The sequence below is a fragment of the Oryzias melastigma genome, unplaced genomic scaffold (genome assembly GCF_002922805.2).
Source record: "Oryzias melastigma strain HK-1 unplaced genomic scaffold, ASM292280v2 sc00232, whole genome shotgun sequence".
NCBI lineage: Eukaryota > Metazoa > Chordata > Actinopteri > Beloniformes > Adrianichthyidae > Oryzias > Oryzias melastigma.
In genome coordinates this window covers 545513-570594 of record NW_023416885.1, presented here as the reverse complement: position 1 = coordinate 570594, position 25082 = coordinate 545513, and the positions used below count along the sequence as shown (strand labels likewise).

General features: G+C 39.5%; 3 protein-coding genes across 5 annotated transcripts in view; all 3 read right to left on the bottom strand.

Moving 5' to 3' along the window:
* On the bottom strand, positions 1-7470 carry LOC112141438. Its single transcript, XM_024264573.2, has 7 exons — positions 5178-7470; positions 4991-5094; positions 3565-4885; positions 3261-3469; positions 2715-3036; positions 2401-2555; positions 1-70 (listed from the first exon to the last, which is right to left on the bottom strand). The coding sequence occupies exons 3-6, from the start codon at positions 3691-3693 to the stop codon at positions 2403-2405; spliced, it is 813 nt and encodes a 270-aa protein (XP_024120341.1). The 5' UTR covers positions 3694-4885; positions 4991-5094; positions 5178-7470; the 3' UTR covers positions 1-70; positions 2401-2402.
* A 1026-nt stretch (positions 7471-8496) lies between these two features.
* Positions 8497-14985, bottom strand: odc1 (ornithine decarboxylase 1). Its single transcript, XM_024264561.2, has 11 exons — positions 14547-14985; positions 11411-11556; positions 11148-11263; positions 10776-10949; positions 10282-10454; positions 9983-10199; positions 9797-9880; positions 9299-9461; positions 9090-9193; positions 8779-8993; positions 8497-8701 (listed from the first exon to the last, which is right to left on the bottom strand). Exons 3-11 carry the CDS (start codon positions 11244-11246, stop codon positions 8560-8562), a joined length of 1371 nt encoding a protein of 456 aa, XP_024120329.1. The 5' UTR covers positions 11247-11263; positions 11411-11556; positions 14547-14985; the 3' UTR covers positions 8497-8559.
* Positions 14986-16539: 1554 nt separating this feature from the next.
* nol10 (nucleolar protein 10) overlaps positions 16540-25082 on the bottom strand; it is a 75720-nt gene continuing 67177 nt past the window's right edge. For 2 of the 3 annotated variants that reach the window (XM_024264557.2, XM_024264559.2), the window contains 5 exons: positions 22383-22475; positions 18849-19013; positions 17599-17912; positions 17355-17454; positions 16540-16857 (listed from right to left, as the gene is read on the bottom strand). In XM_024264557.2, coding sequence (XP_024120325.1) covers positions 16729-16857; positions 17355-17454; positions 17599-17912; positions 18849-19013; positions 22383-22475 — 801 coding nt within the window. In that variant the 3' untranslated portion in view covers positions 16540-16728. The remainder of the gene's footprint in view (positions 16858-17354; positions 17455-17598; positions 17913-18848; positions 19014-22382; positions 22476-25082) is intronic. The other variant, XM_024264558.2, reaches the window with a different exon arrangement.

Sequence of the window (25082 nt, the reverse complement as noted above, 5' to 3'; positions counted from 1 at the left end):
ACCTGTTCAGCTCAACGCCATTCAGGGTCACGACCTTGGTGCTGATGTACAACGGTATGCCAGGTGGGTCCTGCAAGATTGCAAACAAAAGTCAAAATTTTTTTCCTAAATGTTATTCATATTTTTGAGAGCTATTTTTTTAAATAAACGTCTCACCTGCATACAGCTCAGATGTTTGCTTGCAGTTGTTAGTGTTACGGCTGTGGCCGTATTTGGTTTTGTATTTTCTTTTGGTGCTTGTATTTTTGTCAGAGTGGGACATCTTTGTGTTTTGTGGATCTTTGTGTCTGTCTGTCTTTTGATTTCTTTCAGGTGTGGTGCTGGAGGCGTGGCTCCCCATTGGTTCAACCTGAAGGAGGGGAGCCTTCAAAAGCACCACATGGACCTCCAGACCACGAGAAGGGAGCTGGGCTGCAACCAGTCTCCACTGCAGCTCAGTGAACTTCTCCACCTGCTCTAATTTGTGTGCACTTTGTAGTTTCTTTGGTGTTTTGTGTTAGGTCCCACTCTGTGTTCTGTGTTTAGTGTTGGTTTAATTTAGGTGAAGCTGTAGGGGTGAACTGCCATTTTCTTTAGTAAATGTTTTCTCCTGTTTCTGTTAGTCCAGGGAGGTTAGTGTTTGTCATTCTGTTACTGTTTCTTTTGCAGGTAAGCTCCCTGGGTTGAGTTAGATGGGGTTTTGTTTGTTATTTTGGCCTTGGTTCACCCCAAAGCCTTTTTGCTGCACTTTTGGTTATTTTGTCATGTAAATAAATTCGTTATATTTTTATGGAGACATTTGTTGTTTTTTGTTACACATTTCATTTAATTTACCTTTATGTTAAGCCCCGTACCCCTAGACCAACTGGGGCGTAACATAAATTGGGGGCTCGTCCGGGATCTAAATCCACCTAGATCCCTTTTGTTTTTTGAAGTTTGTTTGTACTTGGATCTGTTTGGTTAACAGTTTTTCTTTATGGTTCATTTTGTGAAATTTACATTTGGTGAAGTCGGGGACTTCTTTTGCTGTAAAAACCTGAGAGCATTTTGGATTCGAGCAGGGAGTGTGTCAACCCAAAGGTAGACCTTAGCTGGCTGTAACTCATTTTGGTGGTGGTATAGGTAACAGTGTGGGAGTGGAGGCTGCTGCACTTGTTGCTGATGCCACTAACCCCAATCGGGTGGAGGCTCTTGCAGCTGTAGCCGGAAAAGGGGCAGTCCCAACTGCATTGCTCCATTGTTCCAGACCAGGGTTGCCATGGAGGATTTGACACTACTTCCTTGCTCATCAAACAGCAAGTATTCATTTGGTTTTTTCCGTTTTTGAGAATCTGGGAGATTCGTTTTTCAGTGCTTTTAAGCACAGTGTGGCCTCTAGCATTATAATTCATGTGTGGAGTTCGCGACTCCAAAACTCAGTTACCTGCTCTCCTCCTTTCATTCAAACAACAAAAATGTTACTAGGCTGGTAACATTTTCAATTCATTCGTGTGGCTGTTACCTAAGGCGCATTGCCAAGGTTTTTTGAAGTGTGGAAATCTGTTAACCAAATGTTTAATTCTGTTTAGTGTGGCACACTGGCCCATGGGAGTTGCTAGCATTTAATTTGTTTGTGGGTAGAGTTCGTGGGAGCAGCTACCATTTGGTTTGGTTCGTTGGCTAGCATTTGTGGGGGCTGCTGGTGCTTTTGTTCTTAGGGCTAGCGTTGGGTTTGATTTTGTGTGGGGCTAGCTCTTCGTAAACACCCTCGTAGGAAAAACTTCTTTAGGGAAAGAAGTTTTATTTTAAGTTGGGGGGTGTTACGGCTGTGGCCGTATTTGGTTTTGTATTTTTTGGTTCTGTGGATTTTTGTCAGAGTGGGACTTCTTTGTGTTTTGTGGATCTTTGTTTGTGTGTTTTTCTGTTGATTTGTTTCAGGTGTGGTGCTGGAGGTGTGGTTCCCCATTGGTCGAGGCCGGAGAAGGAAGCCTTCAAAATCACCATGTGGACCTCCAGACCACGAGAAGGGAGCTGGGCTGCAACTTGTCTCCACTGCAGCTCAGTGAACTTCTCCACCTGCTTTAATTTGTGCGCACTTTGTAGTTTCTTTGGTGTTTGGTTTAGTTCCCACTCTGTGTTCTGTGTTTAGTGTTGGTTTAATTTAGGTGAAGCTGTAGGGGTGAACCGCCATTTTCTTTAGTAAATGTTTTCTCCTGTTTATGTTAGTCCAGAGAGGTTAGTGTTTGTCGTTCTTTTACTGTTTCTTTTGCAGGTAAGCTCCCTGGATTGAGTTAGTTGGGGTTTTGTTTGTTGTTTTGGCCTTGGTTCACCCTGAAGCCTTTTTGCTTCACTTTTAGTTATTGTTTTGGTCTTTGTAAATAAATTTGTTAACTTTTTATGGACACTTTTGTTGTGTTTTTGTTAAACACTTATTTAATTTACCTTTATGTTAGGCCCTGCACCCCTAGACCACATGGGGCGTAACACCAGTGACTGTTGACAGCGGCGTCATCCTTAAACAAAGGGATCCCATCAATGTCCAGCCCAGCTGGTCCCTTGAACTGCTCCAAGATGAACTCGACAGCAACAGCGCTGTTCTGAAACACACAGAGAAGCATAAAACACACAGATAATAAGAAATAGTTCTCATAAAAAGTCAACAAATCTGAAGATGAAGTTGTTATGTAACATAAATGTGTGAGTGGAATTACAGTAAGAGGGCTAACATTCAGAAGAATATTGAGTGTTTGACTTACCTCAACACCCCTGGTCACACGGTGAACGTAGCTCTTGATCTGGTTTGGCTTCAAAAAGGAAATCATCTCCTCATCGCTGTACTTGGAGTACATTTCTTTGTTGCCATTCCGAACAGCAGAGATCAGCAGTTGCATATCTGCCTGGTTGTAGGCCAGCAGGGCTCCAGCCATGGCGCTCATGAAGGCTCCATACCTGGCGTGACTCTGCCTGATTACCACAGCATCCCAACGGTGCAGCCAGTGATGAATGTCAAGCCGGATCACCATGCCCTCTTCAATCCAGTCAGCAAACAAGGATTCCAGCATGGACGTGCCTCCGTCACTAAAACCAGATGACATTTATACTCTGTTTATTCTCTTAAATATCATTGGTGACTTCTGGATTTTTTATGCCTTGATTTTTACTTAAAGCTTTTTTTGAGATGTAAATTAACTTGAAGGATGTTATGTTTAAAATGTCTAAACAAGCATGCTTAGGAGGAAATCAAAGCCGCATGACATGTGACATATTAGGTAGTTCAAGAAGCGTTCGGCATTGCAACTTACCAACAGCAGTGGCTGTCTGCGTAGAGGATTTTTGGAGCAGGTGCCTGGGCGCGCTTGAACCAGGCAGTCAGTCCGCGGGCCATTCTCTTGTAGCAGTCTTCAGAGTCTGACGTCATCACAACGGTGGTCACAAATTGACCCCATTCGTTCAAGACACTCGTGAGGAACTGCATTGTTGCTTGGCCGTCACCGTAGATCTTTCTCAGTATCTGCAACACATACAAAACAGAAGACAAAACTGTGATTACTACAGAGTACTTACACAATTCTCTGAATGCCTTTGTGTTCTAAATATCTCAAATACCTGCTTTGTGGCGTCGATGCACAGGATTTTCCCTGTCACGCTCAGTATAAACCAGCTCAGTGGCCTTGTGGTGGAGTGTCCGCCCTGAGATTGGAAGGTCGTGGGTCCAAATTGGGTCATACCAGTCATACCGAGTCATACCAAAGACTCTAAAAATGGGACCCAGTGCCTCCCTGCTTGACACTCAGCACTATGGAGTTGGACTGGGGGATTAAACCACCAAATGGTTCCCGAGCGCGGGTGTGTCTGCAGCTCACCGCTCCCCAAGGGGATGGGTCAAATGCGGAGAACAAATTTCACACATCTTGGTGCGTGACAAATAGTGGGACTTTAACTTTAACTTCATCATGGAACGATACACGGGCATCTTCTCCATTTCAGAGATCATGTGTGCTCGACGCAGCACTCGTGCAGATGGAAGAGGGCTCTGTTTGACTGGAGGAGTGTAGTTCCCGGCTGGCTGCAAGTATGACAATATCCCGCTCTGGGAGGAGCTGCCTCTGAAGGTGTGGGCGTCATACAGGAGTGTCTGGTAGAGGCCTCTGCAGTCCATGTACCACTCATCATGTCCCTGCTGGATGAGCCGCTGCACTTTGCTCATGCTGACTGAGTTAATTCGATCATGGAGCAAGGTTACTGCGCTTCTATCGATTGAGCGCTTTCCACACAGTATGGCTGGAAACATGTGCTGTACTGCTGGAGCCAAATTCATTAGAATCCATGGGCTTGATGCGAGCCAGGTGTACTGCTGCTGGGGGTCCTGATCTCTGCTCACGTCACCTGCTTTTTCCCCGGCATTTCTTACCCTTTCACAGTACGTGCACAGCAGTCTCTCTGACAGGAGAGTGTAAAAGGACTTGAGGCCACAAACCTGTTGTGCAGAAGACAAGTAAACTTTCCTGATGAGAAAGGTGTTTGGAGGGGCGGGGCAGTTGGTGTTTGGGCACCGGATTTTTGCATGCAGAATGCCAACAGGTCGCCAAAAGAGGACAGGTGCAGTGAAAAAGGAAAACATATTTGGAATTGAGCCACCCAAATAGGTCGGAACAGGAGGAGGGTTGAATTCCATCTTGTCCTTCAGCAGTTTCCGCCTGACGATTTCTACACTTTTGGTTTTATGTGCTGTGGCTGCTTTATACAATCCATAATCCTCATTTTCCTTCAGCCACCGGACGTCTTGTGGTGGAATGCCCTGGTAGTTCGCTGACGACAGCTGCTCCCAAGTTTTCTGCCAGCCTTCAAGGATGACAGCAGCCTCAGTCGGGCATTGAAAGCTTGACGTTTCCTCCTCTTCCTCCTCCTCATCCTCCTGCTTGCCTGCCTGAAACAAAAACGCTTAGTGACTCAATGCACATCTAAAGATGCTGTTGGTTTTCTCATTTGCATTAATACCACGTTGTTTACTTGGAAATGAAAAAGCTCCTACCTCTGAAAGATGTGCAGCTTTCTCCTCTGCATCACAGGAAACAATCCTTCCGACAGTGGTCAAATGGGTGGAAACGGCAACATCAGATGAGGCCAAGATGCCCTCTGAGAACAGATAAAACGTGAAAAACAATAACACACAGTAGTGCGCTCATATCAGTAAGATGTAGTAATAAAACCGCAAATACCTGCTAGCGTAAGAAGCTCAGCATCTTGGATGTAGCCGGGATTGTCTTGACGGTCAGCAGCAGCACCAGGTGTTCCGTCCTGTTTTTCTTTGTGTTTCTGGGGATGAATATTCCATATTGTTCATGTAGTTATAATGTATGGATTACACACGAACATCCTACATGAGCATCATATTTAAAACAAACCACATGCCTTGTGTTCTGTGTTAAGAGATGCTTACTTGTACTCTCCTGTCCAGGTGAACTGTAATTGAAGGAAACTTCTTCACCAGCTTCAGCAGCCTTTCTTTCTGCCACTTCAAAGCTTCATTTGTTTCTCCCTTCAATATGAATTCAGCTAAACTACCCATTCAATGTCATTTTCAAGAAGCCACTTGAAGGTTTGTCCCGAGTACTTTCCAAATGTAATGACTAATTGTGTGAGCCACAATTCTCCTCCTGATTTTTTAGCAGCTTCCTCTGCAGTGATCCTGTTCAACCAAACAGGATCTACTGTCTTGGATTCTTTGACAGCCTGTCGAGCAAGACTTGTGAAGGACAGCTGTGCTTCGCCGGGTTTGTACAGCGGGATCACGGGGTAGAGATGCAGCTTCAGGTGACCCAGCAGAGGCTGCTTCTGGGTGAAAGTCTTCAATACCAGATGCTGTAAGTTTTCAAACTCTTTCTGTCCACCACTAGAGGCCCTTACATTTTTCAAAAGGCAACAGCGCATCAACTTGTACTTCATTTTTTTTTTCTAATCCTACCTTTCTTTGTTTTTTTTTTCTTTCTTTTAATACAGAGATAATTCTGTCCCGCTTCACCCAAACAGCTCATTGACCTTCAGAGCTGTCAGCATTAAGGTACAAATGCCTAATCAATCAATCAAGATACTTATATAATCCTACTCTCTGAATGGCTGAACCTTTCTTGATGGAAAACGTGATCTTGTGGACTACTTCTGCTGCACGTGTGTGTCTTTCAAAAGCTGCTGGGTTTTTCTCCTCATTCAGAGGGACAGTGAGAGGTGATAGAGGGTGTCCAAGGCCTGGAAATATGGACAAAGTATTTTTATTTATATTCAAAGATGGCTATTTTAAGATATTTCTTGTCAAAAATGTAAATTTAAGTGCTAATTTTTCAAAAACGGTACAGTAAAAGTACACAAGTCTTTGTGAGGTGATAGAGGGTGACCGGTAGAACAAGCATATAGTGTCGAAGTCCTGGAATTATTGATCAAAGTATTTTTATTTTCATTCAAAAATGGCTATTTTGACTTATTTCTCGTCAAAAATGCAAAGTTTAGGTACTATTTCTGCAAAAACTATACAGTAAAAGTACACAAGTCTTTGTGGGTGATAAAGGGTGACCTGTAGAACAAGCATATAGTGTCAAAGGCCTGGAATTATTGATTAAAGTATTTTCATTTACATTCAAGGATGGCTATTTTGACATTTTTCTCGTCAAAAATGCAAAGTTTAAGTACTAATTTTTCAAAAACGTTATAGTAAAACTACCAAGTCTTTGAGAGGTGATAGAGAGTGACCTGTAGAACAAGCATATAGTGTCCAAGTCCTGGAATTAAAGACCAAGGAATTCGAACCTAATCCACCGTGTCCATCCTCTCTTTCCTCTCCTGAGAGATCTTGGACAGGATACTGATTCTGACATCTCGGATGTTCTCGTCATCTCTTTCTTTTAATCCTTGAAGTTTTAGGTTCCATCGCCTTTTGTAACGTTCTATTTCAGCTACTTTTTCTTTTAGCTCTTTGTTTTCTTTAACAAGTTGCGGAACTTCTTTTTCCATCTCTTTAATCTTTCCCTTGAGTTTATTTCCGCAAGTCGAGAGATATTTTCCACCATGACGGAGTTTTCTTTTAGCTGGTGTCCAAAGTCCTCAAATTTGAAGGTTAATTTTTCAGTGGTGGTGAGAGCTTCATTCTGAGAGACTGCATGCTGTTCAACAGGTTTAATCTTGGCAGGTGTAGCAGAAACTTTAGTAGGAGTACTCAGAACAGGTTTCCTTTTCATGTTGCTGCTTAGCTCCATCTGGGTAGAGTCGTGGTCACAGGTGTTTGTAGCGCGGTAGCTAGCTTAGCATCGGCTTTTTTTTTTTTTTCCTAAACAATATTGTCTCAGCACACTGAAAGGTTCGTTTTAACTAAAATCCTTCAGATCAAAGATTTCTTCTATGGGAACAAGTATATCAGTCCCAAAATGTATACTTTTTGCAATAATCTGGGGTGATTTTGGGTGAGCTTTGTTAAAGCGTGTCGCTCTAACCGCCATTAAGTTTCCATAATTATTGAATATCTTAAGCATAGACAGCATTTTATAGAGAAATGTTGCATCAAGCAGTATCCCCACCTCTTGATTAATAGTTTACAAAAAGTGAAAGGATTATTACATCCTAATGTCATTAAAACTGTACCCGTATAACGACACAACACATAAAACATCCTTGCAACACGTTTTATTATAAAAATACAAAACTTGTAAAAATAAAAAAAGGGGAAAAAAGGTTCACTGCACGAGTTTCTTAAATTTTTCTTCAAGATTTTTTTTGTTTATGTACCCAAATAATAGTCATGTAGTTCTTGTGACTCACGCACTAGACAGGAATAGCAATATTAACACAAATTGAGCTAATCAAACAGTGCCACTTTGATAAACTTACAGGAACCTTTATATTTGAAGAAAAAACACAAACGCACAGACTGTCAGTTAACAAACTAACTCATTCCTGACTACCTCTTACTAACAACATGAAAACTTAAAAGACTGATAATAAAAGAGGCATCTCAAATATACATTGAGATCCAACATTATAATGCTTTTTTTTTTTTATTAAAATAGACACCTCCAGTTTGTATTGTTGATTCCCCTTCAGGTAAGAAACTAATATATGTAACTGTGTTTACTTGAGATAAATTATCTCAACAGAAAACAGAGTCTTGCTGAGAACCAAGTGCAAAGCAGCTGTGTAACACTATTCAATGCATACAAAGGAACATCCAGAGTGCGGTTTACCATAATTTTTATCAACAATGATATCCACAAAAATGTTCCCAATTTGTCCATCTAATTTTTCCTGACAAGTAACTTGCATCGAAAGAACTAGCCTTTGTCCAATATTTAACAAAATTATAAAGATGCTGTTATCCAAGGAGCTCATTCTGCAGCTCTACAATATGTTTAACCCTTCCTCTCTCTTTGGGGTCCAGATGACTCCAACCACATATTGATGTGCGATTCCTTCCATGACAAATGTGGACAGGATTTTGTGTCTGCCATGGACATTAATGAAACTCAAATATCAAAGATAAAAAAAAGTTCAGCGCACTGTCTTGTGGGGTCAAGATGACCCCACTTTTAATGTAAACAGCTAAGGAGAACGGAAGGGTTACACAATGTTAGCATGGCATGGCTTAGTTGACATGTCGAAAGTACTCCCTCTGCTACAGCATGCTGGTATTTCTAACAGCGAAGACCCTTCTAGAGGAGGAGGTAGCCCACCGTGGGAAAAGATCTGCTGCACATATTGCCTGGTGGGAAGAAAGAAATAATAAGGTTACACAGAAAGTTTCGAACCAGTGCATTAAGATTAGCTTTCAAAACTCACCAGGCAGGGCGTGACATAATGTAGTGAATATCAGGTCTTTGAAAGCCATTAAAAGTAGATGATGCAGCTACAGTGTAGGCCCCCATGTTTTCAAAAACAAGCCAGTCACCAACTTGCATGTCAGGTAGACAACACTGCTCCACGATGCGGTCAAGGCCATCACATGTTGGGCCCCAAATACTGCAGGAGTACATGATTTCATCATGTTTAGGCTTCTGTCCAAAATAAAAGAATAGAAGGAGACAAAAAAAAAATCAACTACTGAGCTAAGAAGTGCACAGACATAGGATTTTTTGTTCCATTTTTCTAACCTTATGCAACACTGGTAAACAGTGAGCATGGTCATAGAGAATGCAGTTAAAAGATCCATACACTCCATCATTGACGTAATACATCAAAGTCTTGTTGTCTTCCTCTGCAAAAAAAAAAAAACTTTATGCAATGAAATTACAATGCATTACCAAAATAAAAATAATAATAATTAAAAAAAAACTGTTGTTGCAGCTTCATTCAACATTACCATCAATGGTAGTGTCTTCATCAACGATGACTTTCTTGGCAATGATATTTACAACTAGTGTGTAAGCAGAGGCCACATAGAACCGCCCGGGCTCAGCAATTATCCTCACACCAGTGTCAACAGGAAAATATTTGTCCAGTGCTGGGTTTATTGTTGCTGTGATCTAAAATAAATAAATTACAGTTTAGAATTTAAAACTACTCTTAGTTTTCAAATCTTAGTGTGAATAAAAATCACCTGTACCTGTTATTTCCTTTTGTTAAACGTATTCAATCTTATCTTATTAAAGAGTACCCAAACCCTAAATCAACTTTTTTTGTCTGTTGACCTCTATAAACGGAGCTTTAATAGTGCTGTAATTTGGTCATTGCCAAATGTTTGACAAATTAAAATAAATAGTTGAATTCCCAAGCTGGATTTTCACATTTCGGCTGTGGGTGGAGTCAACCTCCAACTTCCCTCTTTGGTCACTCTTTAAACTTTTACGGGGCTTCATACCTCTTCAAATGAAAGTTCCGCATCTTCAGAACCAGGGAACCCCCCTCCAATGTCTAGAAGATCCATCTGGAAGCCCAGCTCCTCCTGCAAGTTAAAATAATTGTTTCGCATTTTTATTTATTTATTTTTAACCAAGTGCTGCCTTCACAAAATTCTAAGCTGCAGTATATGGTAATCCTTACTTACACCCATATCAAAGACACAGCGTGCATCTGCTATTGCCTTGACAAAGGTCCCAGCATCAGTGCAGCCACTGCCAACATGGAAGCTGACACCAATGACATCCAGCCCCAGCTCCTTGGCACGCTCCAGAAGCCCCCGACAAACTTTTATTGGGGCCCCAAACTTTATACTCAAGCGACAAGTTGACTTTGAGTCATCTGTGGCAATACGCAACACCAGTCTATAACGAAACAAACTTATTAGGACAAAAAAACCAAAAATGCCCAGTATTATGCTGATTTCCTCAAGGTAGAGAGTCTTACTTGGCATTGTCATGGTAACGAGCAACTTTCATGAGTTCCACTTCACTATCAAAAGTCATCATCTGCACTCCTTGGGCAGATGCATACTTCATCTGAGAAACTTGCTTACAAGGGTTGGCATAGATTATTCTGCATGGATGTACTCCCAAAGACTGAACAAGCTGAATCTCTGCCTAAAAGGGGAAAACAAAATTGCATTAACCTTCCGCCCTCCTTGGCTTGTTTACATTAAAAGTGGGGTCATCTGGACCCCACAAGACAGTGCAATTTTTTTTTTTTTAATCATTGATTTTTGAGTTTCATTAATGTCCATGGCAGACATAAAATCCTGTCCACATTTGTCATGGAAGGAATCACACATCAATATGTGGTTGGAGTCATCTGGACCCCAAAGAGAGCGGAAGGGTTAACACTAACTTGTCAAGATAAGCAGTTTACTAAACATGCTCTATATTGTGATTAGTAACAGAAGTAAAAGTTTTCTATTGACACACCTTGCTTGCACAATCAAAGCCAGTTCCAAGAGAGGCCAGAGTCATGACAACAGCCCGGCTGTCGTTGCACTTGACGGCATAAAAAGGAGTAACACGCGGCAAGCCCCTTGTCCAGCGTAGGTGTTTTTTTAAAACATCTCCCAAGTCACAGACATAGAAAGCGTCCCTGTCATCCTGCAATACATAAAACAAATGCATTCATTTATAGTTGTAATGTTGTAACTGAAACAGCTATTTATAACAAATTGCAAAGGTTAATTCCAACATTTTAAGTAGAAAACAAAGGTATAGGTATCAATTTTCCTTATCTAGCCCTATAACAGACAATATATCACTTTGGCAATACAATCATTGGCAGCACAAAATGCTTACAGTCAGGGACAACTCATTGATCTTCTGCTCAACAATATCCCAAGCGGAAAAACCTTCCTCGAGGAAAGAAAATTCAAGTCTGGGCACTTCAGTGTTCATTGTAACTTGCTTGCAAACTAGAAGGAAACATAAATATGTCAATATACAGTATATTAGCAAAAACATTGGCATTCTTCTCTGTCAATCACAAGATCTTCTCTGGTAAATTATAGAGAGATTGGGCGCACTGGATCAAAGTTCTAAATGAAAAAAAAAAAACTTACTTGGATACAAGGGATGGAATTTGTTGCTGCAGTCAATCAAGCCTTTGTTGCCAAGGTGGCTCACCAGTGAAGTTAAAGCCCTTTAAATAAGACTCAAGGCCAGGGCCTGTTGAGGACCCGCAATTTGATTTCCTATAGTGAAGATTCTGCCAGAAGAGAAGTCCATGTCAATACATGTAATTTCACTACATGTCTTGAGCGAATTCAGCATGCTATCTTAAGTCTAAAATGTGTTTTACTAGCTAAACTTAAGCAACTAAACTATCAGTGGTTAATGATTGCTACAACTTTCAGCAAAGCAACCCCTGAAACAGACCCGAAGAAAAGTTATTCTAACGACACAATGCCCTAAACTTAAAGAAATGCGAGTTATTTCCTCTTAAACATTGTGTTCTAACCTCTATAAATTGCATAGTAGTCAAAGAAATTGTAACTTATTTGAGATTAGAGATAACTAAAGACCAAAAACAAAGAACTGATCAACTATGACCCTGTGATTACAAAATTATCATCATCATCTTTATTTATAAAGCGCTTTAACACAATTTTAAAATTGAAACAAAGCGCTGAACATTAAAAACTAAAAAGCGTAATAAAATAAATTTATTAAAATAAGTGAATAAAGATAAAAGCAACATAATAAAAGGTAAGAACATGATAAAAGAAAACACAGAAGGTAAAAAAACATACAATAAAATTTGAAAGTAAAATCAGAGCAACATCTCACATGTGAATAAAAGCCTGGCTATAAAAATGAGTCTTCAGTCTAGTTTTAAAAATGGACAGGGAAGTGGCTTGTCTAATATTTAGTGGCAAAGCGTTCCAGAGCTTTGGAAAACAGACAGAAAAGGCTCGTTCCCCTCTGCATTTCCTTTTGGACCTCAGTACCCCCAGGAGAAGCTGATCAGCTGACCTGAGGCACCGGGCTGGAGTGTAGGGAGAGAGGAGCTCATCAAGGTAAAAGCACAAAATAGGTTTAATCATTGGCTACAAAAGGATCTATCACTTAAAGGTTCTGCCGTCTTAGCAAAAGCAGAAAGAATCTCTAGACTTGTTTACAGTGCTTTTTCATTATCTCTATGAAATGAAAATAGGATTGATCAGATACTTTTTTAATTTCCTTTGGAGAAATAGAATACACTATGTTCAAAAATCAGTAGTAATTCAATGATGGAGATGGGGGAAAGATGGAGGTCTTGATTATTATTCACTTTTCCAGTCTAAACAATGTCCTCAAAATTAAAAATTAAAAAACATCTTAAAAAGCTAAACTTAATTTTGGAATTTCATACCAAAATATGTATTTGATAAGCTTGGAGGTCTGTCATTTCTTCTATTATGTAAATTTAAAATAGAAAATAAAATCCTTTAAAACTTTCTAACTTTCTTCTAAGAAAAAGGAAAACTTTCTAACTTTCATAAGCAGGTTTTGTTGGCGTGGACTCTGATCTACAAACATAATTTTTCTCCACAGCACTGCTATATTTGGAATAATTGAGATATTCTTCACAAAAACATGAGTATTTTCTTTAAAAAATGGGTTTGAAGAAAAAAAAAACATTTGTCTTGTAACACTACTTATAAATGCACAAGGTAATCTAATGTCATACAATGAGTCTCTCTTCATTTATAATCTGCGTGTCTACCCTGCAAAGTTTGCATTAGTTATTGGAGCCATCCCAAGTGGTGTTAAAGTTCTGTTTAGCGGTTCTCCTTCAAATACTCCTTGTTCTTTCCCCAAAATAACTGAATCTTGGAGTGGGAAAATATGTATTTCAGCGAGCAGAAAAAACAAAACATCCGTTCACTGTTTTACAGTGAGATTGCCACAAAACCCCCCCTAGTCATTTTTTACAGGAGTAGGTTTGATTGTAGTACTCAATGGGAAAAGGTTTGGTCTCTGCACAACAAATATTTCATCACCAAACAAAATTGTGGACATTTCTTTTTAAATTATTCATAAATTTTACCCAGTGAAACACTTTTTTTAAACCAAATTTAAAAAAGATCTGGATAGAAACTGCTCATTTTGCCATTCCTCACCAGAAACTGTACATCATCTCTTTTGGTATTTCACTTTCACGCAAGCATTTTGGAAAGATTTGACTTGTTTTACAACAATCCACTTATGTAAGATAACAAGTTATTCTATTAGTTTTGGGATATTTTGTTCGAGAGATTTAATGCAGAGAACATTTATATAGTCAACTTACTTATACTTATGGCTAAATATTTATACGTAAGGGTAAATATTCTGTCCAAAAAACTGTTTTATGTTTTTCAGAAAGAAATGAAACTGTATATAAATGGTATTGAATCCTACACTAACAAAAAAAAAAAGCTGTTAGAACAGTTGAAGCATAGTCACATTTGAAAATTTAGCAGAATCATTTACCTTTATTATTATTTTTTATGCCCGATTTGTTTTGCATTTTATAGCTTTAATTGTTTTGCTCATTTTCCTGGCAACTGTGAAAATGTTATTGGCACGTATTGTGGAATGTCAATGTTTCTGATTGTGAAATATTTGTCAATAAAGTTTATTTAAAAAAAAAACGATGCCCATAAAAAAACACCATCCAATTACAAATAGGGCACGTCATCGTCCTAAGAGGATGAACCTATCATTTTCTTTACATGTATGTTGACGTCAATATACCGGTTCCGCTTAGAAAGCTAAATGCATGTACCAAGATTAGTTTTTCCATTTACTAAAACATTTAAACAATAAATTAATGGGAAAAAAAGAAAAAACAATCAAATCAAAGGGTCGGCAAGTAGAAAGGTCTAAACTCAAAACTATTGACTTCATAAAACCTGTGTTGGAGGCCAGTGTTCTTTTAGCATTGTTAACAATGAAGAAAGCTAGTTAGCAAACCAAATATGAAAAAGAGCCACGTAATGCTTTTGTAACAGTGTTCAGCCATACGACTTTAAACTACGTCGAGGTTCGGTTAGTCACCATGTGTTTGTCATCATTAAACAAGCACGAATGCCCGAACGGATATTAACATATATTTTAGAGCTTTTTCAAATGTAAAGAACATCAGATCAGTACTAGCGAATTTCAGCTTACACATATTTAAGATCTATCACAATCAGCGGTTTAAAAGAATAAAAAGACAAACGAAATTACCTGAAAAAGCATTTACAAAGAATATGCCCATTAGACCTAGAGCCAAAGTTTAAAGATAAGTATCTCCCCTTCTCGAAAGAAGCGCGTCCTCAGGTAATCTTTCTCAGGCTGACTGACTGACTGGGAAACCCGGCAGCAGAACCAGAGCATATTTATAGAGCGCTCGTTCCCATGGTAACGTAGCCAGCTAAAACCGGCCCACCCTCTATTCAGAAACCGGTTCAGGCTTGTTACTTCATCCACGTGGTGAAATCTAAGAAGAGGGCCACATAAAGTCACCACGAGTTAAGTTGTAAAATTCTTTGGACATAATAAGCTTAGACAGCAAAACTTAATTGAACGTAAGAATGTAAAGTTTAATCTTAGTTTAAAAAGTATTTAAGTCAGAAAGGAGACCACTGAGATAAAGATTAATTACACATATGATCCTGATATTAAGACAGGTTTGAACAAATTATCTTTATTTTATACTAGCTATTCAACCAGGGCTCCCCATGGTCCTCGAGATCTGTTTTCCAGCTCTCCCTGCACTGCTTGCTGCTGATTACCTGGACCAGGTGTGTTCATTCAATCAGAGTGTGAAGACATCTGACTAAGCTAATAAGCAGCTGGCAGAGCTTGGAGATTTGGACAACAGACAGGGTGGTAGCTCTCAAGGACCAGGAAAGGGCAGCCCTGGATTAGCCTATTTCCTTTTTATATAGGGTATGATGTTGGATAGCAACATCAGGATTACTAACTTTTTTTTTTTTTTTAATTAGTAACAGGTACATTGACACCCATCTTTTAAAGACCCACATCAAGGAAGATTGTGTTTTGCTTTTAACATTCTTGTACATTTCTGATGACTGAAGAAAATGCATTATATAAATTCATTAATATATGAAGAAAATTTAGCTTAAATTTTGATTTCCGAGCATTTCTTTTTTCAAATAATTATCCATCAGGAGCAGATGAAAACATTCTTTTGGAAAAAGCCTTTAGCTATACACAGCTGCTACTGTTAGCGGGCCACAAGCTCCCCTCTTGCAAACAAACCCATGTACACTCACTGGCCACTTCATTGGGTACATATGTCCACCTGCTCAGGAGCTGACAGAATTGGCTCCGTGTGTTCTGCTGCTGCTGCTGCTGCTGCTTGTCAAATTAGTTGCTATGAGACTTTACAATGTTGATCCCAGGTTTAAGCTGTAACAGGTATAATATCATAGAATATGACCATATAAGGAATGTGGGCGTGATTAGCCAGTTACCTCCGTTGCTAAGGAGATTGGCCGATTCTTGCGAAACTAACGTCAATCTGGAGAGGGCGGGCGGCGAGGGAGAGAGCGGCGAGGGAGTGGGCAGCGAGGGTGAGGGCGGGTAGCGACTGCGGGCCATCCAACGCCGCTTGCGGCTTTAATTAGTTCTTAAGTTTACATTTTTATGGGCTCATTTGGTTTTCCAAAAGGATTTTGGTTTAAAAGGTTGGTGGTTAATGAGATTAGAATTTATTATTCTGATCTTAACATGTCAAGGAAGCATTCATTTTAAATTCCTACATTTAAAAATGTAATCTATGAAGCACATTCAACCATATAGCAAAGATCAAAGTTGAAATTACCTCAAACTGAAAAAAAGAACCAACTCCTGTTGTTTACATTAGGTTACAGAGGTTGATTTATGTTTATGTGACACCCTTTCTTTTTTCATGGTGGTTCTAGTGAAATGTTGGGAGAACTATACCAGGAAAATCTGATGTCATTTTGACAATCATGTTTTTTGTTGCAGAGAGAAACAGTCCCTGGTGTGGCAACACGAAGAAGGAAACAGGGCAGCAGTTTTGTCATCAAAACTCAATTAAGAAAAAAACGTAATGGCAATTGTCAACAAACCCTGACTACTTTGTTCACCTTTTATTTAGTTAATTTCATACCCATATAAAGTTTCAGACCCTGTGTGTAACACTTGGACAGACTTGAAATTCAGTGAATAAAAAAATACTCCAGCAAGAGACAGGACGTTCTCAAAATGTTTATAATGAGAATCCAAGTGGAATCAAATTGCCTAGTTCTGAGAAACAAATTACAAACATGAATGAAACTAAGCTTCCAAATTTAAGTAAAGGAGGGTGTTGAGATGTGACTTTTGTAGCCCACAAGTGACTGTGGGCAGCAGCTGTAAAGGCACACAAAGACTCCTCTCAGCAATGTCCTCTTTCTCCCCAGCCTTTCCCACGGACACTCTTTAACTGTCCAGCTGAGCGTCTCAGTTTTTTCCTTTCCTTGTTGTGCTCATGTTCGGCTTGTTGCTGCTTCATCTGTTTATCAGACTGACAGAAGAAAAACAAGGAGTGTTACATAACATAGATGAATTTATGCATTTTTAATTTTAAAAGCCATGTGGTTTATTTTACCAAAACACAAACTAACAGCTAACATGCCTTCTTTTCAGAGGTAAAAAGAGTGATAATGTGTCACAGATAAATCTCCTGTACTGTAGTAAGATGATGTATGTGATTTGTTTGGAAAATAATACAATGGGGTGATCTTTTTAAATATCCTATAAAGCTTCTTTAACTATACGATTCTGTATGATAATTTTAGTGTTTTGTGCTTTATCTTAAACTATGGTAGGCTTTGTGCTAAATTGCTGGGTTTCATTAAATTTGTGATGTTTTGCAAAACCGTGGAAACAGTTTTTGTTCGTTTGTCAATTCTCCAGACTGATGTGGTGAACGATATTCAGAAGTCTGTCTACTATCTTCACTCTAAACTTGCTTAAGCCTCTAACAGTTTTTGAATATTCCACAGTGTTAAACTGGAGCACCTTTTTTAGAGTGAAGGTTATCTGTTTGCTGCCCACTGCAGTGTCTGCCACACTGAGTCCATCCTGCTCTTCCAACTTCAGACGATCCTCCAGAGAGGCTCTGCAAGAAACAAAGACATTGTGCACACTCTGGAATAAATCCTCTCATTTTATTGCTGGCTGTTCACAAATAATATCTTAATAGAATATTTAAAATTAATAATCACTGAAGAAGAAAAAAAAAACAACAATTGGCAGAACTTACTTTTGAATTTTCTGCTTGTGGGCCATTTCATTGAAACTTCTGAACTCTTCTCCACATTTGATTTGATAAAACTGTGGCTGACTTGACTTCTTGCTTTCAGGCGCTTTGGGAGTTTTCTTGCCTCTGTTCTGCATCTTCTCCAGCAAACCAGCATTGCCCTCGATTTCTTTCCTTTCCTGTCTCCTGCAGTGTTTGTCTTCTTGACGCAACAACCTACGCTGTTTTCTTACTTCCTCCAACCAGCTTTTGTCATCATCAGAGCTCTCCTCCTCAGAACTGACTTGCCCCTCTGGCTCCTCTATATCTTTAGCCACCTGGGCAACAAAAGTTAGAATCGAGACATGCTTTAAGAATTTTTCCCAACGTTCAGACCTCTCATTTGAACTTTTTAACACAAGAGCTTCACAGTCCAATGTGTGGAAACGTGTTTAATTTTGCAGACATGTGACCACACAGATAGGTAGAATGTTCTAATATTGTTTTCTCTTTGTATTATTTTGATGTGGAAAAACAACAGTGGGCTGAACTTTACGAAACTAAAATGTGAATGGATGTATTCATTTCTGTTTACTTGCTTGTAAACAGGTACCAGGTATTTATCTCTGTCCGGGATCTATCTTTATCTAAATAATTCTATCTAAGCCAATTTGATTGATTCGGATCGTTCAAAATGAAACAAGATTAACTATAAATTAAATCGGCAACCACAAATTATGATATGAATCAAATCGTTGAGAAAAAAGCAGCCTTGTGCTGATATACAACAGTGAACAGTGGTAAAGTGCTTATGCAGTCAACATAAATCAGCTGATTCTGTTGCAGAGAAAAGCGGCTTTGAGCCATTACATAACACTTTATGTTAGTAATATACTCCATATCGGTGCAAAGCCAAAATGAGAGCCGCTTTGCTCTGTGTCAGAATTAGTTGATTTATGCTGATTGTGTGAACGGTTGAAGAGTTACAGTCTGTCAAAGAGTGTGTGTCATTTAGGTGTCCCTGGAGTAAATCTTTGATGTTAAAGGGTTAAACAATTTGAAAAAAACTGATGCTCTGAAGCAAAAAAGGGGGAAAGCATGTTTGGGACAACAAGACTTCAGCATTTACAAAAACATATTCATTGTAATACAAAATGCTGTTCTGAAAGTCTTTTCATCTTTTCAGAAAACTTTAGACTCATCTAAACATCTTTGTCATGTAATTTCTAAAACAAAAAAATGACAACAATATATATATTTAAGAACAGTGTTACCTGTTTGGTAGCCACCAGCTGACGCAGCTTCTTTTTTCTCTTCTGTCCAGCTTTGGAGACAATTGGGTTGAGCAGACGAAACTCTTCACTCTGCTCATCCACCTGGTAGTCAGGATTTTCAAACATCCTTTTGAAACGGTCGTCCCCTAGAATGCTGGGCATAGTCTGCATTGTTTAACCAAAAAGGGGAAAAACAAAAGTTAAAGCTTTAAGCATTGAACTGTTCTCACAACTCACTGCCCAACCATCACCAGGACCCGTGGAACTCACAGGCCCGTGCAGTGCAATCCTGGGCCTGATTTGCACACATTTGCGATAGGTATCCATCTTTGTCCTCCATATTTCTCTCTTGTGATCATTTTCCCTTTACAACTCCCAAACCCCATTAACATAATTGGGAAATACAAAACAGTAACTTTGCCCACTCTCTAACCTTCCCCTTTATTCACATTGTCCAAAATTAATAATTTTTGGTCGGAAAAGATTAATTTAACTGGCAAGGTAGTTCTTTTTTTCCCCTTATTTTTCTCTTGTTAAGCCCTTAACAACACTGAAGATGTGCCTGTCAAAAAATCTACCAAGTGTTTCAAGTAGTACTGAATAGTGGTGCAGTGGTTCCTGCTGCTGCGTTGTACTGCAAAGGTCTGGGCTTTGTGTCCCAGATAAGGAGAGGTTTTATTATTCTAAACCAGGGGTCACCAACCTGGTGTGGTTGGATCTGGCTGCATCTAAAATTACTTTTTATTCTGTTGCTATTTATTTTAAATTACACTTGCATTTACATAGCTTTAAAAATCAAAACGTCTTAATGTGAACTTTAGGTAAATTTACATGACCTCTGACCTACTCCACTTCAAAGATCATCAAGCATAATTTTTTTGTTGTCTTCTTTTTTTTTTTTTTTTTAATCAGCAGTTGGTGATGTTGGTAAACGCGCTTTCCTTACACAATCGTGGTTAGAAAAAATTAAACTTTAGACCAGAAAAGTCATACAGAAAAAGTTTTAAATTGCAACATTTTTAAGACCAAGATATAAAATGACTTTTTAATTGCTTTTTTAAGGTCTTCTTTCCAAATGTTCAAATTCAAGGCTTGTAAGACTTTTTAAGATCTATCTACACATGATTAAGATAGCTAAACCCGAAAAAGTACAGAGGAGATGTATAGACTTGTGTAAGGAAATATGCCAGTTTCTAAAGGGTACAGACACAACAGAGCTCCAAGATAAAAACGTTTATTTTATAAAAGCATTTCTATATGACATCTTGAGCCATCTCAATCTGCTCAACCTGTTGATTAAAGCAGTGGTCGCCAACCACCGGGCATCGGACCGGTGTTGGTACGTGGATACCTTGCCACCGGGCCGCAGAAGAACAAATAAATTATACCTTTTTTGTTCTTTGAGACGGAAATCTTTTATTTTGAAAATTGACCGGATTATCTCTCTTAGATTCGGTGCTAAAAACAGTCTGGCAGCATGTAACACGAGAAAAGTTGTATATGGAACCTTTCTTTGTGGGCTGCACGGTGGCGCTGTGGTTAGCGATCTTGCCTCACAGCAAGTTAGCCCGGCTGGGGGATCTAAAAAACATCAACTGGGGACCTTTCTGTGTGGAGTTTGCATGTTCTCCCCGTGCATGTGTAGGTTTTCTCCGGGGACTCCGGCTTCCTCCCACCGTCCAAAAAACATGCCTCATAGGTTAATTGGTGACTCTAAATTGCCCCTAGGTGTGAATGTGAGAGTGAATGTGTGTGTGATTGAGGCCCTGTGACAGATTGGCGACCTGTCCAGGGTGAACCCCGCCTTCACCCATCAGCAGCCGGGTTAGACTCCTGCCCCCCCCCGACCCCGAAAGGGTCAAAGCGGTCAAAAAGATGGATGGATGGACCTTTCTTTCCAAATGGATGGGATAAGTGCAGGAACAGACGAAAGAACAGGTGTTTCCAAAACACCGTTACCTGTCTGCATAGAGATGTGACTTTCATGAACGAATCTAATCTTCTGAACGGTCATAGAAATGCTTAAATAACCTCATCCATTTAGATACACATTTCCGAGATGTTGTGAACACAATTCATGCAAGTACTTCCATTGAAAAAAAAGGAGAGTTGCGCGGCACGTGCAAGTAAGCGTGCAGGGGGAGGGTCGATCAGTCGTAGTCAGTTTGAGTCCTTCTGTAAAATATGTGAAATGAACTTTGAACCATTTTCCTATAGAAAAGCAACATTCAAAAACATTAAAAAGAAAATACTTTTTAAGTGACCACAATTGTACAATATAAAATATATATATATATATATATATATATATATGATTATTCTTTTTGCCAAGAAGGAATACGTGACCCTAAATGGAGTTGTCTAAGTGTTAAATGGCATTTAATGAAAAAAAAACCTGTAATTAAGAAATGCAAGATAGTTATGGCATTTAATTTATGTCAAAACTCCATGCAGAAATAAGAAATCTCCGTGAGCACATCAAATATTCCGCGTGGATAATTCAGACCCCCGCGAGCGCTTTTTCCTCCACCACGAGCAGAAAAAAAAATCCTCGCTCGCGAGAGACTGCCTACTTCTGCGTGCGTGAGCTGGTCCCTCGAGCACGAGTGATGCGCAAGCAGAATCTTTTGGTATGTGCGCTCGCGCGGACTCTGCCCTGGCTCGCAGAGAAAATTTTAGCTTGGAGGGCTGCACTGGCTTTCTTCTGATTGGTCTATTTAAGGACAACTACGCTTTCTAAACCCACGTAGACACAAAGGAGTTTGACGCGGAGGCTGCAGCCTATACCGGTCATGCAGAAACTTCGTCAGGGCAATGACATATCTGGCTTTAAAGAGCAGCTCAGACTTTAGAAATACAGTGCTCTCCCTTATTCATGGGGTTAGAGACCGGAGAACTCCATGATTACGGAGAAGCCCCTCGCCTCCGTCTCGCCCCCCCACCCCCGTCCGTTACCGAACGCTTTTTATCATGCTGTGTAAACATTTATTACAAAAACATTTGAGTATTGCTCAGCACGAAGAGGTTTTTTAATCCAGATCAACAGACTGCGTACTTTACATGAACTGTCAATCTGAACCTCAAAAAAAAAAAAAAAAAGCAGTGTTTCCCCCTTCATAAAGGAGAAACGCCATAGATAGTTATGTAGAATAATGTAATGATAAAGTATCTTAAACCAATATACTTTTTAAACCCAACCTGGGAAATTTGTCCACTGTAGGGGCAGTGTACAGTTTTTAGTTTGTATTATAGCCAGTTGTATTTTGCCTTTAAAGAATTTTCCACAAATCAGAAACAACTTTTACAAATCAAAAAAACTTTGTTCTATTGAAACTATCTAGATATATTCAACTGTCTTTTACTGTAGGTTGATCTTAATGTGAAGCCTTATGTAGGCAGACCTTAAACAGGTTTGTTACGTAAAAGGTTAGGGAGGACAGCTTTAGAGGACTCAGACTATAACAACAAAAAATTGTATTATTTCAGATCATAAATTGAGTGTTTCAACACCAATAAGTTGATGTCTTTTCATACCTTTTCCTTCTTTGTCTGCGAAGCCATCTCTGCATCCTCATTCCTCTCCTCCATCAGTTTCAGTGCCAGCTCTTTATTTACCTTTGGAAGCTTCTGTGGCAGTAAGAAAAAGTTCTATTTTTATCACAGACAAAAATAAGTTCCTTGTAGAAGTTAGTCTAAAATATTACACATTTTTCACTTAAAACCAAAAAAGAGAAAATCAAAGTTCTGACAGCCAGACTATCATTATATATGTTTTTTGAATGAATGAATGAAATGGTTCATTTCAAGCAAACAAGAATAACACATAAAAAAATAACCTCAAAATGAATCACAAGTAGATTGCTTGAAAGGGAGTGGAAGGAAGTAAATTTATATAATCCCACCCCGGCTCGACCATACCATTTTCTCTACATGAATTATCAATATCTGGTTCAGGACTTACTATCAAATATTTATACTCTACAATTCAGGTTATAAAAGATCAATAATATCATTGATGTAATCAAATTTCAAAACATCCACAGACAAATCATTTATATTAATCAGTACCAATAATATAAATATTCTCATTAAAAGACAATTTTGGGAGATTGTATTCATCAAAGAATGATTGTAATAATACAAAAAGTAATCATTTGAAAAGAAAAAAAGATCAGTAGTTTGAGCAGAATCAGTGCTACATCACAGCTTAGGAACAAGTTTAAGGCCACGTAATCGTTCTTTGTTGTTCTGACTGAGAGACTGCGTAGGTCTCATTTTAAGGGAATTGTGCTCAAGTTCTGCAGCTCAGAATCACTTTGCTTGAATTAAAGGTTCAAACATGCGTAATCCCGCAATTCTCAAAGTCGTACATGGGTTTTATTTCCAGAGGCTTCGTCAGGTCCGGTGGTCTGTGAGGTTTGACAAAATTCTGGAGTTCTGGATCCATGTTGAATGGATTTGTTTCCTCTTGAGCAGGAGCCTCGCGTGCTTCACCAGATCAGATTAATATTAGGATAGATGATCGTTAAGAAAGATAGTCGAATCTTTCAGGTGTTTGCGTTGTTTCATCAGAGCTATCTTGTGCTTTCAATTCACAAACCTGATCAGGATCGCTGGTTTATCCGTATTCTTTCTCAGAGGAAGCGGATGACAGACCTCAACAGTGTTTAGGTCCAAGGAAATCCCTTTAGACGCAAGAAATTCTCCAACTTGATTCTCCACGGTCGTGATAGCATCCATCACAGCTCCGTTAGCATTCATGCTAACGTTGGTAGCACCTGGTCGCGCCCTGAGTTGTAGTTGAAGTCCCGTGAGAATCACATCCACGCTTGTTGATCCATATCATGCATTCTTCTCTCCAGGAGATCTTGGTGATTATCTTGTTGTTCGTTACGTGCCTTTTCATGTCAGAAATCTTCCACGAGTTGTAACAGTGGTGATAGCTTAGCTCCAAGCACCACCAGAGCTGATAGTTCAGCATCATGCAGAAGAACAGGGGTTAGCTTAGCCTGAATGTCCTCGAGTGTGACTTTGAGCTCCATCAAATTGGCTTCAAAGTTTTTCTTCTGTACCATGTTCAACTCTCCTCGTTGCAGTAGCTGTTTTGCTGCAGCTCGGTGATTAAAGTCGCAACTTTAAAAGAATTTAAAAAGCTGAAGAGCTGAGGAGAGCTGGAGGCACATGTCTGCTGGTGACCCGGAACCGGAAGTATTTTTATACTATGGTATTTTATTGCTATGCTTCATTCATACTGGACATGATTCGCATGTAGTGCAAATAGTAGGGCTGTCAGATTTGTCGCGTTAATTACGGGTTAATTTGACATGTGCATGACGGCGACAATTTTTTTGAGGCATTAATCGCGTCTTTTCTCATACGTGCCTTTCCATACTGCGGCGTCCCTAAAAGTCATCGTCCTCTAACTCACCGGCTGCTCTCACTAGATCACGGGCGGGTCTCCAACCACCGAGCTGCTAGCTAGAACCGGCCCGGCGCCAGAACGCGGAGAACTCCTGCACCCTAACCCAGCTCCGGCTCGCGTCCGGCGCCGCGTCCCGAGAGTTGCGGACCTCCGACGTTCCAAACAGCAAGCGCACCGGGGGACGTTTTAAATGTAGTTTAAACAACGGCAGTTATTTGTAGATGAAAAGATAAATCTCAGCTTTGAGTGTGTGGCCCGTCCCTCTTTCGCCACGTGAAAATATGCAAAATATCCCAAAGTTCTGGAGGTTTAAGCGTGGTCCAGACTAAGGCTGCCATGATTATTCGATTAGTCGCGACTACGTCGACTATTAAAATAATCGACAACTATTTTGGTCGTCGAAGCGTCGTTTTTTTGTTTGTTTTTTCCTTGTTTTGATCTCAAAACTACGGTTCGCGCTTTGTAATGCCGGGTCTGCCGTTCTCTTCACACATGCGCAGTGGTGCTAAGCTGGTTAGCAGTGATGTTAATGGGTAGGCTGGAGTATCAACAACAATACAACAACACGCTAACGGAACTCGAAAATAATAATATAATAATAATAATCTTTATTTATATAGCACCTTTCAAGATAAAAATCACAAAGTGCTTCACAATAAAACACAAGTAAAACAAAGAATAAAACAAGAGTATAAAAACAGAGTAAAAAACAGAGTATAAAAACTGAATATAAAAACATAATTAAGAAAAGGCAATTTTAAAAAGATGTGTCTTTAGCTGCTTTTTAAAAGAAAACACTGAGTCAACAGATC

What these genes read in the sequence shown, in the direction of transcription:
- LOC112141438 (XM_024264573.2), bottom strand. Translation starts at nt 3,693, where the DNA reads ATGACTGGTATGACCCAATTTGGACCCACGACCTTCCAATCTCAGGGC. An exon ending in GCAGACAGCCACTGCTGTTG is followed by an intron (nt 3,037 to 3,260) that starts GTAAGTTGCAAT and finishes ATCTGGTTTTAG; the next exon opens with TGACGGAGGCACGTCCATGC. An exon ending in GTGTGACCAGGGGTGTTGAG is followed by an intron (nt 2,556 to 2,714) that starts GTAAGTCAAACA and finishes TGTGTGTTTCAG; the next exon opens with AACAGCGCTGTTGCTGTCGA.
- odc1 (XM_024264561.2), bottom strand. Translation starts at nt 11,246, where the DNA reads ATGAACACTGAAGTGCCCAGACTTGAATTTTCTTTCCTCGAGGAAGGT. An exon ending in TGAAGACACTACCATTGATG is followed by an intron (nt 9,194 to 9,298) that starts GTAATGTTGAAT and finishes TTTTTTTTGCAG; the next exon opens with AGGAAGACAACAAGACTTTG. An exon ending in GTTTACCAGTGTTGCATAAG is followed by an intron (nt 8,994 to 9,089) that starts GTTAGAAAAATG and finishes TATTTTGGACAG; the next exon opens with AAGCCTAAACATGATGAAAT.